The sequence below is a fragment of the Protomyctophum bolini genome, assembly GCF_963924005.1.
Source record: "Protomyctophum bolini genome assembly, chromosome: 2".
Taxonomy (NCBI): Eukaryota; Metazoa; Chordata; class Actinopteri; order Myctophiformes; family Myctophidae; genus Protomyctophum; species Protomyctophum bolini.
The window spans coordinates 8,244,191-8,261,589 of NC_137863.1; the positions used below are offsets into that span (position 1 = coordinate 8,244,191).

General features: G+C 42.0%; 1 protein-coding gene across 3 annotated transcripts in view; it reads left to right on the top strand.

Moving 5' to 3' along the window:
- Positions 1 to 17,399, top strand: part of quob (quattro b) — a 36,930-nt gene that overhangs the window by 9,857 nt on the left and 9,674 nt on the right. For all 3 annotated transcript variants that reach the window (XR_013966101.1, XM_080793063.1, XM_080793064.1), the window contains exons 2-14: positions 3,411 to 3,608; positions 4,540 to 6,109; positions 7,733 to 7,789; positions 8,020 to 8,143; positions 9,459 to 9,552; positions 10,180 to 10,266; positions 10,365 to 10,481; positions 11,789 to 11,887; positions 11,993 to 12,141; positions 13,870 to 14,008; positions 14,310 to 14,435; positions 15,623 to 15,817; positions 16,353 to 17,353. Coding sequence is in view for 2 of the 3 variants with exons in the window: in XM_080793063.1 (XP_080649189.1) it covers positions 3,411 to 3,608; positions 4,540 to 6,109; positions 7,733 to 7,789; positions 8,020 to 8,143; positions 9,459 to 9,552; positions 10,180 to 10,266; positions 10,365 to 10,481; positions 11,789 to 11,887; positions 11,993 to 12,141; positions 13,870 to 14,008; positions 14,310 to 14,435; positions 15,623 to 15,817; positions 16,353 to 17,353 (3,956 nt within the window). In the remaining variant the exon portion in view is untranslated. The remainder of the gene's footprint in view (positions 1 to 3,410; positions 3,609 to 4,539; positions 6,110 to 7,732; positions 7,790 to 8,019; positions 8,144 to 9,458; positions 9,553 to 10,179; positions 10,267 to 10,364; positions 10,482 to 11,788; positions 11,888 to 11,992; positions 12,142 to 13,869; positions 14,009 to 14,309; positions 14,436 to 15,622; positions 15,818 to 16,352; positions 17,354 to 17,399) is intronic.

The window sequence follows — 17,399 nt, forward strand, 5'->3', positions numbered from 1 at the left end:
AGACTACGGCGGAAGATTGGGAGTGAGGCTGCAGTTCTGATTGTAATGGGAAGTACATTCCATAGTTTTGGAGCCAGAAGGGAGAAGAGTTTGGGACGTGTTGTGTGGAGTGTTGTCCCGGCGTTTTTAGTGAAGGTACTTCCAGCTTCCCCGCGTTGGCTGATCTGAGGGAGGGTTTATATAGGGTTCGATCATACTTGAATGCCAGCATCTGAGTTTTGTATTCTGTGCGAGCAGACATTTGACCTAATTTCTCCTTTCATTGTCGATGGCAGATATGAGACGGGTGGGGACAAGATGACGTACATTTTCCCTTCATTGTTAATGGCATTTAATGTTTGTGTTGCGGACATTTTGTGAGGACAAAAGCTGTAAATAGCGCCCCTCAAAAAAACAAAAAAATACAGTACAAGCCATTCTCTCTCATAAAAAGATGATATGTGACATGGCTTGATCACTGTAATGTGTAAGAACTTGAAGTGTGATTAAACTTGAACCTGGGTTTCATCCTTACCACTTCACAAACCACATTTCTTTATGTCTTCTGCAGTTGTGCTCGCTCACCTTTGAAAACGACCCAAAGGATATGGCTTCAATCTTTCCCTCTCAATTGCTTCCGTGTGTTTTGTTTGGACACAACCGTTCGGCACAGCTGGCTCTGGTAGCCTATGGCCAGGGCTTGGTTCAACAGCCTAATTCGTATGAGCATGGTTATGTGATGCAGGCATGTCCATGCAGTAAACATTAGCACCGAGCATGACTCTTAACAGAGAAACAGTGTCCTTTTACACAGCTTCACTTTGAGACTCATGAGCTGGACCAGACGTTTCTTTGTTGGATCTTGTCTGTTTGAGTAAGATCAGAACCTGACCCTTGCCCACTCGAAGTATACCAGCTTAAATGAGGTGGAACTTGGCCCAACATGAAACAAGTGTTCACATACGCAGGCAAGACAGATTAAATCATACCAACATACTGCTAAAGGGCTTGTGATGAGGCCCAATCAAATGCCACCTTGATCTTCTGAAAATGGCAAAAAAGAAATCCCCTTTTCTTCTCCATGTGTGCTGCTCTGCCTCCTCATGTTGAGAAGATGAAACAAAGCCAACACTCGTTGGGTGGATTGCTGATATATTGCTTGTATCTAGGCTAAGACTGTATGTTCTAGTGTTCACATTTCTACAGGTGGAAATGGCTGAGTACAGTTCGATTTGCTTGGGGGGGATATTATATATTTGTTATTGTTAGTTTATTTTCGTCCGCTTAGTACTGAACTGTGGAATAAAACGCAGCTCATCCTAAAATCCCATGAGCATATTTATGCTCGTACTGAAAACGATTTCACTTTCTTTTGTTTGCAGAAAGTAAACCTGGCATTGCTTAAAGGCATTCCTTAGTACTACAGCTACATAAGAGGCCAAGAAAATATATCTGTCGTGTGGTTTTACCATTTTACATTGTTGGATGTTCCTTGGTCATGTGGACGTTCTTTGGTCAAAGCTGTGCTGTCAGCACTAATCAAAGGTCTAAATAGACACCAGCCTTTGAAAGTGAGCAGACATATAGTACATACAGTCCATTTCACATAGTATATCATGCATGCATTCTAGGCAGACTACTGTACTATGGGTAAAAATGAGAAAAAGGCCGCACACACGCAGACTTGCCAGACTACTGTACTATGAAATGTCTTAGGATACGAATTAACTGCACTGATACAGAAAGTTAATTTGTTGTTAATTAGAAATTGGAGATTATTGATTTATGTATTTAGGATTGCAAAACTTTTTGTTTTTACACAAGATTCTTGACATCACAACCAAGTCACGATAGGACTGTATGCTGTTAACCCCACACAAAGTATAATAATACATTAAGAAGAGATGGAAGTGTGATATCAGCTAGGACTGACTTGACTACTTCAAAACGTTTGATGGAAAATGGTTCAGATAGACAGGAAATAACAATGTGTAGAGTAGACGATTTGACAATAATGTATCATGGAATCTATAAACAGATTTTGAAATTACCAGTAATGCAGTTGTCATTCATTCATTTCCAGTTCGGGCGTGCATAAGCATGAAATTCCTTGAACTCAAAGACGGTGCGGTGCGCACAGTGTGTGCGTGCTCCGTCTAGCATACATCTGTAGTTCACATCAGGTACCTTTTCAAATAAAGTGTTAGTTTATGGCTATCACATCTGCTCTGACAACCATCTGCTTCATGTTAAGAGATGTTAATTGTATATACTTGAATGTGGAGGACAAGCCATGACATTAAAATATCATGCCAACATTTTTTGATTGTTCAAAATGTCAAATGTCAATTACAGATGACTGTATGGAAAGCATATTGGGGATGTTTAACCACTTGTAAGATTATATATCAAATTTTTCTGTGTTACACTGGCGTACAGTGTGTAAAAATTAAGCATACTATTTTGCCTATAGGCTTTCCCCCTTTTCTTTGTTGTTGAATTTTCACCTATAATGACATGCCCAAAATAGGGATGCCAGGGTTAACCCATTCTGACCTGAGATCAGATTCACACGAGGTTTCCACTGGACACACACTTGTCTGATTAACCCCATTCTGACCTGAGATCAGATTCTAAAAAATGTCAGTCGTTCTTCGATTTTTCAAAAATAGCAGACCTACAAGCTCGTATCGCGCCACTCGGTGGCGCGATATGAGCTTGTAGATCTGCTATTTTTCAATAGCTAAAGCATAACATGATGCCAACACCAAAATGGGTGCCCGGTCAGAATGGGTTAATGTGGCCAAGGGGCCAGATTACTGGGCACAAAAGACTTGGGTCAATATTCGGTTACACTTGAACTCATGTTTCCAGGTAACTCCTTTGTCAGAAATCTGCATCTGGGTCATGTCTGTGTTCATTTGTTTTTGTTTCTGCTTGTATTAGTTTACAGGGAGGAGCGTTTCCTGTGGGTTGGGAATGAAAATTGCACACTTGCAACTAAGACAGAGCTGCTGGCACTTGGTTGCCAGTAAACGCATCTCCTCCTACTTCCTTTTGTTTTCAGTCAGACACTCGCCCATCAAGGTCACATGAACTCTAGCCTGGAACTCACCTATGCTTTTTATGGCATAGGCAGCTCCCGGCAGGATCCGCCGGGAGAATATATGCGCAGCTGCGCGACATGAGACTAATTACTTAGAGCGACAGAGAGAGAGGAGCTTGTGTGTGTGTACATGTGTGTGTGTGTATGTCAATTTTACAAAGGTGCAGACAATCAGAAATCAGCAGAGAGTGAGCAATGTTTGCGCTACTCTATGCCGAATTGAAGTGGACTCAGACCCAGACTTTTTTTTTCTCCCTGGAAATAAAAACGTCTGGGTTTCCGAGGCTACATGAACTCTGATCTCCGATACCTTTCTGTTCTCCAGAACCCAGAATCTCTGGACTCGTCCATCCAGAGCGCCCTGTCGGCTCTGTTCCCGCCCTTCGAGGCCACGGCGTCCGTCGTCCTCTGCCAGCTGTTCCGTACCATCGAGGACCGTTACCACGGCGACGCGTTGCACTGCCTGCTGGACTTCCTCATTCCCTCCAAACATCTCCTGGAGAGTGTGCAACAGGCGGCATGTGTGAGTATAGTGTACTCAGTACTGTATGTACAAATTGACACAAATTCACACTTCATATGAACACTCTGGCATATTAACTTCTATTAAATCAGTTCATAGATATGTATGTTACAATAGGTTATATATGAAGAGGGCTTTGGAGACTATCAGATGTAATTAACTAACAGTGCAGTTTAGTGTTTACTTTTATTACTTGAACTGTTCCACTTTAAGATGTTTGTATTGCATGGATTCCAATTATTTATAGTGGCTCTATGCCCAGATATGCACTTGAGATAACACAGTTTAAGCTTGCTATTCACTACACAGCTCAAGCGATTTATTTCAACAGTGTTTTTAAGGACACTATTCTCTGGCTAAATCCAGGCTTGAACTACGTAACGTTATTCATTAATATATAACGGGGTTAAATGTGAGCCTATGTCTCCTCCGTTTATCATCAAATTCAGTCAAGAGAGATCTTAAGTGCCCATTTAAAACTAAATAAACAAGGACAGCATTCCAAGTTGACTTTTTAATTGCCACATGGATGTTTTGGGCAAGATGCGTGCCGTTCAGTGTGTGCTTGTCCCACAAGCAGTAGACACAGGTGCATGGGGTTAATGCTAACAACTGATACAACAGCAGTAGACACGGGTGCATAGGGTTAATGCTAACAACTGATACAACAGGTCAATGGGATACAAAATTGGGCCTCCTCTAATATAAATGGTTTCATGTTTTAGTAGCCAATTAAATTGACTACTAAAACATGAAAACATTTTACATTTTATACAGTCTTCAATGCAGTCAACTTTTTTTTCCATGTTATTTTCTGGTGTAGAGTGGCCATCTCAGCTGATTCTATATCATTGACAATAAGGAATGGGGTTCAGGAGCAACTCAATTTAAAACACCCCGTGAAACCATGCTCTTTTGTATCTCTACTCAGGCGACATACTCTGATGTGCTTTTCCGCTGTGAGGGATGGCCGCTGTGTCTTCATGACAAAACTGTCATCCAGCTAGCTCCGCTCAACCCTCTGCTACTGCGTCCAGGGGACTTCTACCTACAGGTGGAACCGTTTGGGGACCAAGCAGCACGCATTGTCCTTAAAAGTCTTCTGGAAGAGGGGTGTCGTGAAGTGGAGGAGACGCCGATCCCCGAGACATCCTACCCTTGCATCTTCACTGAAGACTGGCTGCAGGAAATCAACGAAGGACGCCATGGGACCCGGCTCTCACGTTGCTTGCTCTCCACAGACCAAGGAATAATAAAGTTGCCCTGGGTTAAGTTAGCCATTCCAGAGTTTTTAGATAAGCCCAAGGCCATGCCCACTCCTTCTGTCACCCATGAAGCTCCTCTCGAGTCGAAACACCTGTCGGTACCTTCCCATTTCAACTCTTCCACCCTCCCTTTGGAGAGCATGATTCTTCCTACAAGGGACAGAATCTCAGTGTCTTTGAGACTTGGGGATAGTTCCTCAAAGCTTATCAAAATGGAGCGCGACAAACGTGCCCCCAAAATACTCTCCACATCCCAAACCAAGCCCGTGGGATGGGTTTCACCCAATACCTGGGACAGTCGGAACTATCGTGAGATAGAGGGTGATTATGTGGACCTTGTTGATTTTGCCAAGGAGAAGGAGGCTTTGGCAAAAATGGACAGCACTCCAAATCCTACTGCACCTCTTTTGTTCAAACCAGTCAGGCCACCTCCACCTATACCTATAGGCAACAGTGCCCCCTGTGCACGTACCCTAAGATGTTCAGAGGAGCCCTGCACGCCCTGCAGTCAGAGAAAGCTAGGGCATGAACCTACTGACCTAGAGTTGAAATGTAGATATAGAGATTCTTACATGGCAGCTTTACGGAACCCAGTTCCTTTTGAGAAGGGAAGTGTTGATGTTTTGACTGGCCTGGATGAGGTTGGGCTCTGCGAAGAGCTGGAGTCTGGATCCCAGAACACAAATGCAGTTCACACGGATGAGCAAGACATGTCTTATAACCACTGTATTGAAGCAACCATAAACCATGAGCCACATGAAAATGGACTATGCTGTGAAACAACAATGCCACATTTTGTGCCACCCCTCAAACAACCACCCAGTAGTTTAGAATCAGGAAATGCAACGGAATTGCCCGTTGCTCATATATTACCCCCTGGGGGTGACTATAGCCAGGAAGCAAAGAGAAATCCAATTTCCCACCAAGTAGTACATAACTCTAAGGGGCATCTACTGCCAGGTGCTCCTCAGCCCGTCTTGGAGGCCTGTGATAGAAGCATTAAAGCACACCAGATGGTGGAGGCGATTAAACCTTCGGGGAAACACAAAGCCAAACTCAGGTCTCTGTCCACAGTGTCGGAGATAGTCAAAGGAAATCCGCTTCTCCATAAGGCCAACAACAGGAGCTACAGTGACATCTGTCCTGAAATGATACCCAACATACTGCAGTGTCAGAAAGACACAGACTTGGGTCTGGTATCTCCAAAGATGGACAGGCGACATTACAGTAAAAAAGGTAAATAAGAAGGTGTGTTTTGTAGCCGCTGACAAAGCAATGGATAAAATGTAGATGTTTTAATAATAATAATAATAATAATAATAATAATAATGGCAGAGCGTATGTTGAACATGTATCATGTCAGTGATGTCACATAAATTAATCAAAAAGTTAGGCCGAAAGTTTAAACATTTTTAGGTTTTATTGCCAGGGGGCAATGAAACACTCTCACACACACACAGTTTGTGCATTATTATGATTATTATGATCATATATTATTGTTTATTTTGAATACCAGCTGAGTTTTATGTTGCACGGCTTGCTCTTATAAGGCCCACTGAACCCATTCTGTCCAAACAGACTGATTGAATCTCAACTGTGACCTGCAGTGCTTTGGGGAGCGTGCTCCGTAGGGTCACAGTTCATGAGGGCACTTCATGATGAGAGGGTTCAAAGGGCGTAGGTCGGACTTGAGTATGATGTTTCACAGGGGGATTCCTCCTTGGCTCTGTGGCTTCCTGAGCAGAATGGGAGCATTCACGTCATTCCTTTTTTACCAGGGGACAGAAATAGCCTGCCAGTACCCTTCATTCCATGGGAAGGCTTGTGTGCCAACTGTGGACAGCATAACAGGCAGGAGGAAGCTGCCTATCGTCCTGTCGGGTGGAAACCGTTCCTTTTTTATTATTATCATTTTATTGAATAGTGACAATGCATGCAATGCATTCATTTACTAAATCAATAATTAGAAATGTGCAGATAAAAGGTTTCTGCCCGACAGCGACGATAATATGCGTAAATCACAGTAAAATACAGTTCAATCAAAAAGTGTAAAAATGTACAGTGTACTGTGTACACACCCTCACACCCATAGAACGAACAACTTGACATCTCAAGTGAAGATACGTATGCTTGTCTCAGCCTATTAAAGCAGCCATGAGAGTGAACACAGACAAGACTTTGTGCTTTAAAGAGGGGCCAATTAGGATGTCTGAAATCAAAGCCAAGCTTAGTAGCCTGGCCAGCAGTGTTTTGTTACAGAAACCATGTCCAGCGCTTTAAAAGCTGTCTGTGCACAGTTGTGCAGCTGCGTCGGGTAGGTCCATGTTGAAAGAGGACTGTTGAGAGTTATGGCTTCTAAAATCCCTCTCATGAAGAATTATACTCCCAGTATTAACAGGGCAAGGTTGCTGGACACTGGACAGGATATACAAGTCAGCAATTATAGCGACCAGTATAAACAGCATTGTTCTATTGCTGTTGTTTTTTTCATGTGTAGAAGAAACATGTCCTCTGATGAATTTAAAAATACACTCAAATTACATTGCATAGGGCGGCTACTGAAAATGAACTCATCCATAGTTATAATGTATCTGTCATTTATTAGGATTTTTCAGTTTTATGCTTTTACCTTGTATTGTCTTTAACCGTTCGTCTTTTTACTTTCAATGTTAGTCAGTTAACATGCTTGTGACATACTGACCTTTAGACTCCCACTTAGGCAAGGGTGAATTCCCCCCCCACCCACAAACGGGCCTCATTCTAAACTCCACAACTCCAAGACAGACAAACCATTGTTTCTGCAGAAAGTAGAAAAGGTTTCATCCATTTCTGATGTTTCTCTGTCCTCCCCAACCCAAGAATCCAGCTTCAGAGACGTCAGTGGTCTGCTTCAACTGGGCATCATCTCTTTACCAGGTACACACACACACACACACACACACACACACACACACACATGAGATGTTTGTTCATCTCTCAATTCATCACCTAATCCCTAATTAGTTCAAGTCTCAAATATGTTCTGTTTTTGTCCAAGCACAATGCACAGATTTATATCATTTGCCAATTCACCACTGTGAGACCTGTCTTTTTGATCCCACAGAATATCATGACATTTGTGTGATATGCTCTGCCTATCCCTATAGGTGGCAGGGACAAGACAGGCAGAGCAGTGGTAGAGGTTCATGCAGGCAGGAAGGAGTGGACATCCCCTCTAGTGTCAGCCCCAGGTGTCTGCAGGTTGCTGCTCTACCTTCATGCCATACCTAGGTAGGCTACCTGTGCACCACAAACACTGAATGAAATGACTTTGTTATAAAGTGATTGATACACCTGGGACAGACTTCTTAGTGTTACTCAATGTCTGAGAATACAGATCAACATGGATTCAACATTTATATGCAAATGTATTATTTCTCCTTTGGCCACTAGAGGGAGACTAGACTACAATTTCCTCCTGTGGTCTTACAGGCCTGTTGTTTAGTCAGTGCTTCAATGTTTCGGCTATTACTAATTCTATGTTTTTACATTTTCCTAAATCAGGAAATGTGATCACAGCGGAGACAAACCATACAGTATAGTTTGTCTGTGTCTGAGACAGATTAAGCAAATACATAAAGGTGCATTGATTGTACAATAATAAGCACAAGCAATGATGCAACGTGCGTGGGGCTGGGGTTGAGATCACGGTTAGAGTTGTTACAGTTGAGTAGGTTCATGGTATGAGGAATAGGTAAGAGCTTCTGTCTGTTTGATTTAATGTGTCATTGCCTGAACCTGTGACTTCAAGGGAGCGCCGCAAATTCTCCCCGCAAGGGCTGTCTAGATTACCGTGCTTCAATGATCTAGTCTATGAATACGACTTGTTTTACATAGATATCACCATAATAAACCAGGCATTATATTATAGATGAGGTGAAAAGTATGGGTTCACCGGTGATGTATCTCTTTAGAAAACACATCACAATTTAGTTATCACACTCGGGTCTCTTTGCAATGGATACCTTTTGAATTATTTCACTTTTTCATGCGCTGTGTCACCACTTCAACTGTTTTTACCCATGACCCTGTCCAACATTCTCCCAGGCTGTCCCCTTGTTAAAACACAAGTGTCCTTAGTTCTACTACCACAACATACATTTACAGCTGTCTGTGTTTACACTGGACTTAATGGATGAGACTTTGAGGTTCAAGGTACCACTCTGCTAGTAAAACAGCTCGGCCTGTTGCCTGTAAAGAAGCATGCTGCCCGCAAGAACAACAGCATAGCCTGCAGGCAGACTGACTGTCTGGTATGCAGCACCTAGCTAGAACCGAAAGACACATCTCATTTAGTCTCACACACTACACTGGTAACATAAGAAGAGGCCATTAGGGTAGTTTGTGAAGGCGTCAAAAGTGTGGGATAGGATGTGTGAAGGGGTAGAGAGAGAGAGCGAGATGGCGAGAAAGAGAGAGAAACAGAGATAAGGAGTTGATAAGTGAGGCGTAAAAGCTCTCTTGAATGCCACTTCAATCAGATAAAGATTTTTACGATGAAGTGAACACGTCTTATGCGCTCCAACACGACTTTGTGTTTTCCCAGGCAAGATGTCAGAGATTTGGGAATGACTCTGGTAATTGATGCCAGGAAGAAGACTCCTTCACCCCTCCTCTATAAAGCCCTGCTGATGGCCCAGGTTGGAACGGCATCAGAACACACGCACGCACGCATGCACGCACACACACACACACACACACACACACACACACACACACACACACACACACACACACACACACACACAGAGAGAGACAGAGAGAGAGAGAGAGAGAGAGAGAGAGACAGAGAGAGAGACAGAGAGAGAGAGACAGAGAGAGATTGAGCATAAAGCACAGTGCCATCAAGCCGTCAATTTAGATTTACAGATAGGAATTTCGGTGCACAGATGATTAGTCAGCAAGGGTCTGGTTTCGGGTGAAACAAATCAGGCGTTTACTGTAAATGCAACATGATTCATCAGGGCAAGTTTGTTCAGGCTTTTACATTTCTAGTGAAATAAAAAAAATATTTAAACAAAAAACACTAGGGGGAGATATTTCCATCTTTATAAAAGTAGAAATGTAGCCTATTTTGACCATGATCTGATTTACTAAGCATGCTCTAGGTGTGAAAGAGATGATTGTTTCCCCATGCGGCCGTCTATTACATTATGTCAATGAATCCTCAGTTGAACTTGAATGTTTTATTATAATGAACTGTCCTGTTTATGAGGATATTAAATCATGTCATGGTTTGTCATTGATTGATTGAATGTCTGTTATAGGAGCAGGCCCTCCATGCTGTCCACAGCATCCTGATGCTGGTTGAAAAGGACACGTGTCCACGACCTGAAAGACAGCCCGGCTTACAGGTCACAAACACAGCCTGCAACACTGCCTCTCCTGTGCATTGTCAATTTAGTGAGACTATAATAACTGTCCTGACATCGTCTATTTCTGTGTCCATTAGATGGATGTGGTGACCTCTATGAAAGCCCTCAACAAAATGGTGGAGGTCCCACATTTAACCTCTGACCTGGGTGGGACCTTCACTTATAGCCATGCTGACTGGCTGCAGTTCCACCAGGTACGGGATATGTTGGATGTCAAAGGCAAACAGTGAAAACTGGTTAAAAAAAAGAAACAATCTAAAATGTCATGTGCAAGCCCACAACGATCTACGATCATTGTTTTAGTTTGTCTCTTTGCTATTCTTTGAGACACATGCGGCTATTTCTGGGCCTGGCTGAATCCGCCATTCCTTCATGGGGTGAAAACAACACAGCTTACTATTGGAATTACATTAGGGAATTTACACATTGTATGTTTTTTGTTTTTTTTCATCATAGTGCAACATGGTGAAGTATTGTAGTATTGTTGTAGTAAGTATTGTAATGAAAACGGGACAGCCAAATTATATTCTACACACATCTGAGTTTTTGCGGAGTCAAACAAAAAATGAAAGAATTACGTGATGTTGATCCCCTTCTCCTATTCGCTCATACTAGGACATGACATTGATGAAGTATAGCGATTAACTTCTTAATATTGTTAGGGCTCCTGTGGCTGCATGTGGTAGATTGACTAAATATCTAATTTTCAGTTTTCTTGGTATAGGATGTTCTTTACAGCAAAATATCTATTGTTCCCACACTCAGACTCATTAACCTTGCAGTCAGGGAGTTGGTGGACACAGCTGTTCAAACACAGGTCACCCACTGAGGAGGAGGACTCTGTACCCCCACGCGCTTTTAAGATTAATTACCACTGTTGTCTTTAATCCCAGGATGAGCTTTAGCATGCACTCTTGGTTGTGGGCGGGGTTGGGTGAAAAAAAATGGAAAATTCATAATTCTACATGATGGATTAGCTTATTTGTTATGCTAAAAAGCACTGACCTACAATTTAATTAGTGGGAGTAGATTAATTTAAGTTTATTATTTTTTTGCATAGTAAATTAGTTATACTGTATGTTGTTGATTCACACAAAACTTCATTAATCCCGTTCTCTCACTCTGACCATTCTTGCGGTGGATTAAGACGTCTTTTGCCATGGGTCAACAGCAGCCTACACTGTAACTGGAGAGGGTAGATTGTAAAAGCATTCATATACGTGAAATCAATATTAAGCAATACCATTTATTTAATACAGTTTATTAAAAACTGGAGATGAAATGGGTGCCTGGAACCTACTTATTTTTATTATTATTATTTTTTATCCCACGATTTTGTAACCCAGTTTTTCTTATCACTGCCTGTAGTTCTTCCAATAGGCACCAGAGAGCGCCAATGAGTGTTTTAGCTCATTTCCACCACCATGCCCATGATTCTCTTAAAATATACAGCCATTTGTTGAGTTCACCTCCTTTGTGTCATGCATTCCATTTATTTCAGAGACTGCTTTCTTTCATGGCTGACCTGCAAGGGGCAGACAGTCTGCTCCAGAGGGCTATTAAGAAAGTGGATGGCAGCAAACAAATGGACTCTACCCAGGTAATTCACAAGCCACCACTTGGCTGAATTTAATTAGGCTGCTACAGATCGGCTTTTGTCTTTGTTTAGGGTCAGGATTTTTCATACATTGTGTGATTTCTACAGGATGTGCAGCTATGCATCTTGGATCAGAGGACATTAATGAAGGAGGTTCTGGAGGACACCCGATTGGTCACCCTGCAGAGAGAGGGTGGGGCTATACTGGCCCGAATGAAGAAAGAGGAGTTTCGTTTTCCACAGTCAGAGGACTACAGGTGTTGTTACCATGAAAATAATATTTAAACATTATTTTGACGCTGTGATACTGTTATCACAGAGTATACTGTAGTTACTAGATACTGTTATCCGACGCACCTACACCTGTAGGTGTGCATAAAGACTTTCTTCTTCTGACTCTGTGATACTGACATAATTATGCCTACAAAACACAAGTGAATTATGATTCAAGGTGTTGACAAGTCCCGTCACTGAGTGGAATTAATTTAATCTTCCCAATCTGACATGACACCATTATTTTTTATTATCTTCACAGTATAACAAGTATATGATGCCACTCTGGGGCTCCGTAATGTTGCCTTTGGCTGTGTTTTATAGGCCTACTTATTATTTCATGAGATTGCATCAAACATCATAAGCATACATAAATGCACCCTGGTGCTCAAACTCTGCAAGCACCAACATATCTCGTTCTACAGACTAGTGCATCTCTCTATTGCTATGTTATGTTATGAGCAATTTTCCTTTTGATCCTGACCTGGATTGTGACCTTCATGTTTTTGCCCCAAAATAAAGAAAAATATCTCTTTTGGTGCAAACCCAGCCACCACCGACATATTCTGTCACTAGATTGTGACCTTAACATTTGAACCATCATTTTATGAACTCTTTGGGGCAGCCTAGTAACATACTAGGAACATACATGATCAATCAGTAGGCATATGAAAACATGCCTGTGCAAATTGACAAATGGGTCAATTTGCACAGTCATGAGTTATGAGTTATGAGTGTTTGTGGCCTAATGAAAAACCAATTAAGGGCCCTTGAAATTAAAAACATTTCAGAACCACTGCCACAGAATTCCATGAAAATCCAACTCTTGATTTTGAATTTCATGACCTTGGCCTTTTCTAATCAAAAGTTAAGTGAATCAATTGAAAATCTTATAAATAAAGTTATATAAAAAAAAAAGAAAACAATCCCACCAGTAAAGAGCCTTTAGTTAATCTATGAATAACTTTTTAATGAGTATTGGGTTATTCACTTGGATAACGCGCTTGAAAAAGGTATATTAGAATGGGGACAGCCCTAGAATGGGTTTTCAAAAGGTGGTCTGCATCACTGATGGTCCATGAAGGTATTCCATGTGGTCCCTGACCATGCATTTAGCAATGTAAGAAATTGAAGATATTTTTTTATCGACCACTAGTTGAGAAACAGTGCACTAATGACCTGGTGATGATGTAATTAATGATGACACATCAGTGTTGTCATTTAATTTACTGAAAGTGAATGTGTACCAGACTGACTGCATGGTTGAGTCACCCTTATTAGGAAATGTGTCCATTTACTGTAAGCTAAATTAAACTGAAGTGAAAGTGTACCGAAAAAAAAATTCGTTCTCAGACTAAACATTGCTAAGACAGACCCCCTTGAAAACGAGATGGTATATCTCAAGGGGTTACTCCTAGTAAAGAATTTCAGACAAGACCATTGTAATACCCTGCTACACATTAGCAGGCAGGTATCATAATGCAAACATGATAATGATGTACAAAAACAAATTAGCAAAAACTAAAGATTATGAACATTTTAATAACAATGTCTGTGTTTCACTTTACATTATGCAATGCATACATTTCATTTTATATCTATATACACATTATACACGCTTATGTTTATAAATAGCCTCCCCATGCACTACAAGCAGAGTGTTACATACTGTTCTTAATGTTTGTTAATGTTATTTCCCTCTATTCCTTCAGAGATGCTCTGGAGTCCATGACCGTTCTGTATAACCAGGTGGAGGAGAAGCTTCATACCCTGGTGATGCGCTCCAATGAGTCTCTGCAGTGCCTTGATTTCCTCTACAAGCTCAGGGAGATGGAGGGCCAAATCAACACGGTACCATAGTTCTTCCCTTTGGTATGATTGGACTGTATTGGGCAAGGAGATCATTATCAGCATTTAAAAGTGCATGAGGCCCAAAACATTCACTGATATTATAGCAACATAGGTTTTTCACAAAACTTGACATTTTTAGAATTGTCTTAAAAATGAACACTGAATAGCCTATTGTGTACAGTACCAAGCATCTATCTAGATTCTACACTGTAGATACTTAAGGAGAAGGAACATGATGACGCAAGGATAAAACAAAGTAGTATGGTAAGCATTCATAACTCTGTGTCTGTGTACCTTGCAGGTGGGAACATGGTTCAGTGTGGAGGGAGAGCAGATACTGAAGGACTCGAATGTAAGCGATAATGATTCCCTGGCGTCCACTGAGAAGGCCTTGCTGCACTTTGACTGCTTTCTCACACAGGCTAAGGTAACAGATCAATCAATCAAAGGTTTCTTTACTGTACTACTGTATATGGCTTATTTTGTACACAGTATAAAATCCTCAGTGTTATCAATCCAATGGTGCAACCACTCCTATAGACAGCTATATGTGTGGCTGTGTCCCTGGGTCTGTCCCTGTGTCCGAGCACAAAAATAGCGTTTGCTCACCACCAAGTGTCACTGTTGCACAGCCTAACACACAGGTCAGGGAGGAGGGTTTGTAGAGTACAGTACAGTACAGTACAGTACAGTACAGTACAGTACAGTACAGTACAGTACAGTACAGTACAGTACAGTACCACTCACTTTTTTTTTGGCTTTTCTGCCTTTATTAATAGTATCAAGTGAAGAAAGATAGAGAGAGAGAAGGGGAGAGACATGCAGCAAAGATCGTCATGAACGGGACTCGAACACGCGACACACTGTCAGGCCAGAGCCTATATGTGGCATGCACCTGGACCATTTGGCCAGCGGGAGTCCTTGAGAGGCATTATTAACCCATTAAAACTGGGAAAGCATCTGTGTGTGATTTAAGATTTTAGCATTGGCTATACAAAAATAAGCAGATGTACTAGCTCGTACATCTCGTACATTTCTTTAAAATCTTGAAAGTGTTAGAACTACTGATTTAGAAGACATTTGTAGAATCTACCTCGGGTCTAAACACCAGTAGGTTAATTGTCAACCAGTAGGTGTCCTACCTGACAACAGAGTCAGGGAGACCAGAGACCACCTCCAACCACTGCAGGTTATAATAACATACCATACTTCAAATAAAGTTGTATTCTTTCAATTATTTAAATAACTTTAAATTAAATCTGAGAGTGTACAAAATGAAATCTAACCATTACATTAGTGCCGTCTCTGAGTTACAAATGGATAAATGAACACTGAGCATTTACTGTGTACACATAAGTCAACCCTGAATTTAAAGAAGTTGCGATAACGATTGAATTGACAGCAAACTTTTCTCATTACATTAAAGTGCCGAGTCTGCTGCCAACACAACCCATTTTCTTTCCCTTCTTCACACTTGAACGAATCTAAATTATGGCACCCTAATTTGCATGCAAATATATAATAAAAAACATATCCATTATAGTCAAGATCCTTGATTATCTGCTGAGGTGAAATGCAGGTGTGGCTTCACTGTTGTGTAATTCATTGTTGCAGGAGAGAAAACAGCACGCTTTGACCCTAGTGGCTGACATTGAGAACATCATGGGAGCCCATGAATCCACCCCCGAAACAGATGTTTTTCAGATCGTGGTCAGCACTTTCAAATCCAACATGGAGGAATTTCTGATGCGGGCAGAACAGAAACACAAAGAACTAGATAGAATGCATTTCTACCGTTTCTGTGAACAGGTTGGTGAATAAACCCAAGGTCGCATCAGAACACAACTCTGTGCTTTTTCAAGGCACTTCTGTTTTAAATCTCTCCTTCCTTTTTTATTCCCTGAACTTACATTCTGTCTTTCCATATTACATTTTTCACATTGTAGCTTAGCTATAACCTAAAAGCTGAATCCTATCTCTTGCCACCGAGGCATTTTTTCAGCATACGTTTTCAATTGTTAATTACAATTGGAGTGCCATGTTTTTTAAAAACAAGAGCAGCATGATGAAGCACTAAGCGTCTATTCTGCGCTGCACGTTGTGCCATTTTTTATCTGCTTGCCGGAGAATTTGGAAGCGTTTTAACTTTTAGGCAAGCATGTTTTCGGCTGGAAATAAATGATTTGGTGGACAGCCTCCTGACCTTTTCACATCCATATTATGCCACTGTTTTTGGTCAAAACAAAGTGTTCTTGTTAAAAGCCACAAATCTCTCGTTCAGAAAAGGATAGATGAAAAATAATTAAATGATTTCACTTTTCTTCCTGTTCCTCCCTTTCTCCAGGCATCTGCCCTAGCCAAGGAATGCAGTCATTATCTGGAGCAGGTAGAGATGGGGTGTTACCCTGTGAAGGCCAGTCAAAGTACACTCAAGATGTATGAGGAGAGACTGGGTGGCGAGTTCTCCGCCTCACACTTCCAGGCAGTGAAAGCTAAGGTCTGCTGTGGAGGATCGGGGGCCTCGGCGGGGATGAGGGTGTGGAATGCAGCCTGGGCCCAGTGCCAGAGAGCCAGGCAGTGTCTGGAGGAGTGGCAGCAGCAGCAGAAGAAAGCCCTAGATAAGAGCCAGATCCAGAACCAGCAGCAGGCCGCAGCTGCAGCCTCTCAGGGGAAAAGAAAAGCGTTGGAGAGGGATGAAGAATGGAGGGAAGAGGGGGAGGCTGGTCTCTCTTTGGCCCAGGATTCAGTCTGTCTGAAAAACACGCTCAATCATTCAGAGGGGGGGCTGGAGGAGAGGGGGGTTATTCCATCTTTGAACCTCCATTTGAAACCTGACTTGAAAGAGACGAGTGTAGCTAAAACGCCACGCTTACCTAAAACGCCAGCGATAGATGAGCAAGTGATTGAAAATGACAAAGATCGCATGGAAACAAAATGGAGGCTCAGGGAACACCACAGTGAGACAGATCTGAGCAGGGTGGACTCGGTCAGCAGGGGTGGTGAGGAGCTTCCATTGTGCCATGCCTTGGGACGGCGCCTTAGTGAAGGGGCATGTACCAGCACGCGCCTGATGGCCATTTTTGGCTTCTCCCCTTTGAGTACAAGACATAACCACTGTGAGATTTGGTCACACCCGCTGGTAGCGAGTCAACAAACCAGCCAGAATTATCCCATTTCCCGTCATGACAGCTACTGCTCAGGTCACTCGTCCTGTGAGTCAAATAAGGAAAGTAATGCAGAAGAATGTGGTCTCAAGGGATCTTCTGTGCCCACCCAGAGCCCTGGTGCTCAAGAGGCATCATTAAGCAGCCACAAGCAGATGGAACAAGATGCCATCAATGTTTTGTAAGTAATGATGACTCATTTCCACATTTATCAAAAGACCAAAAAT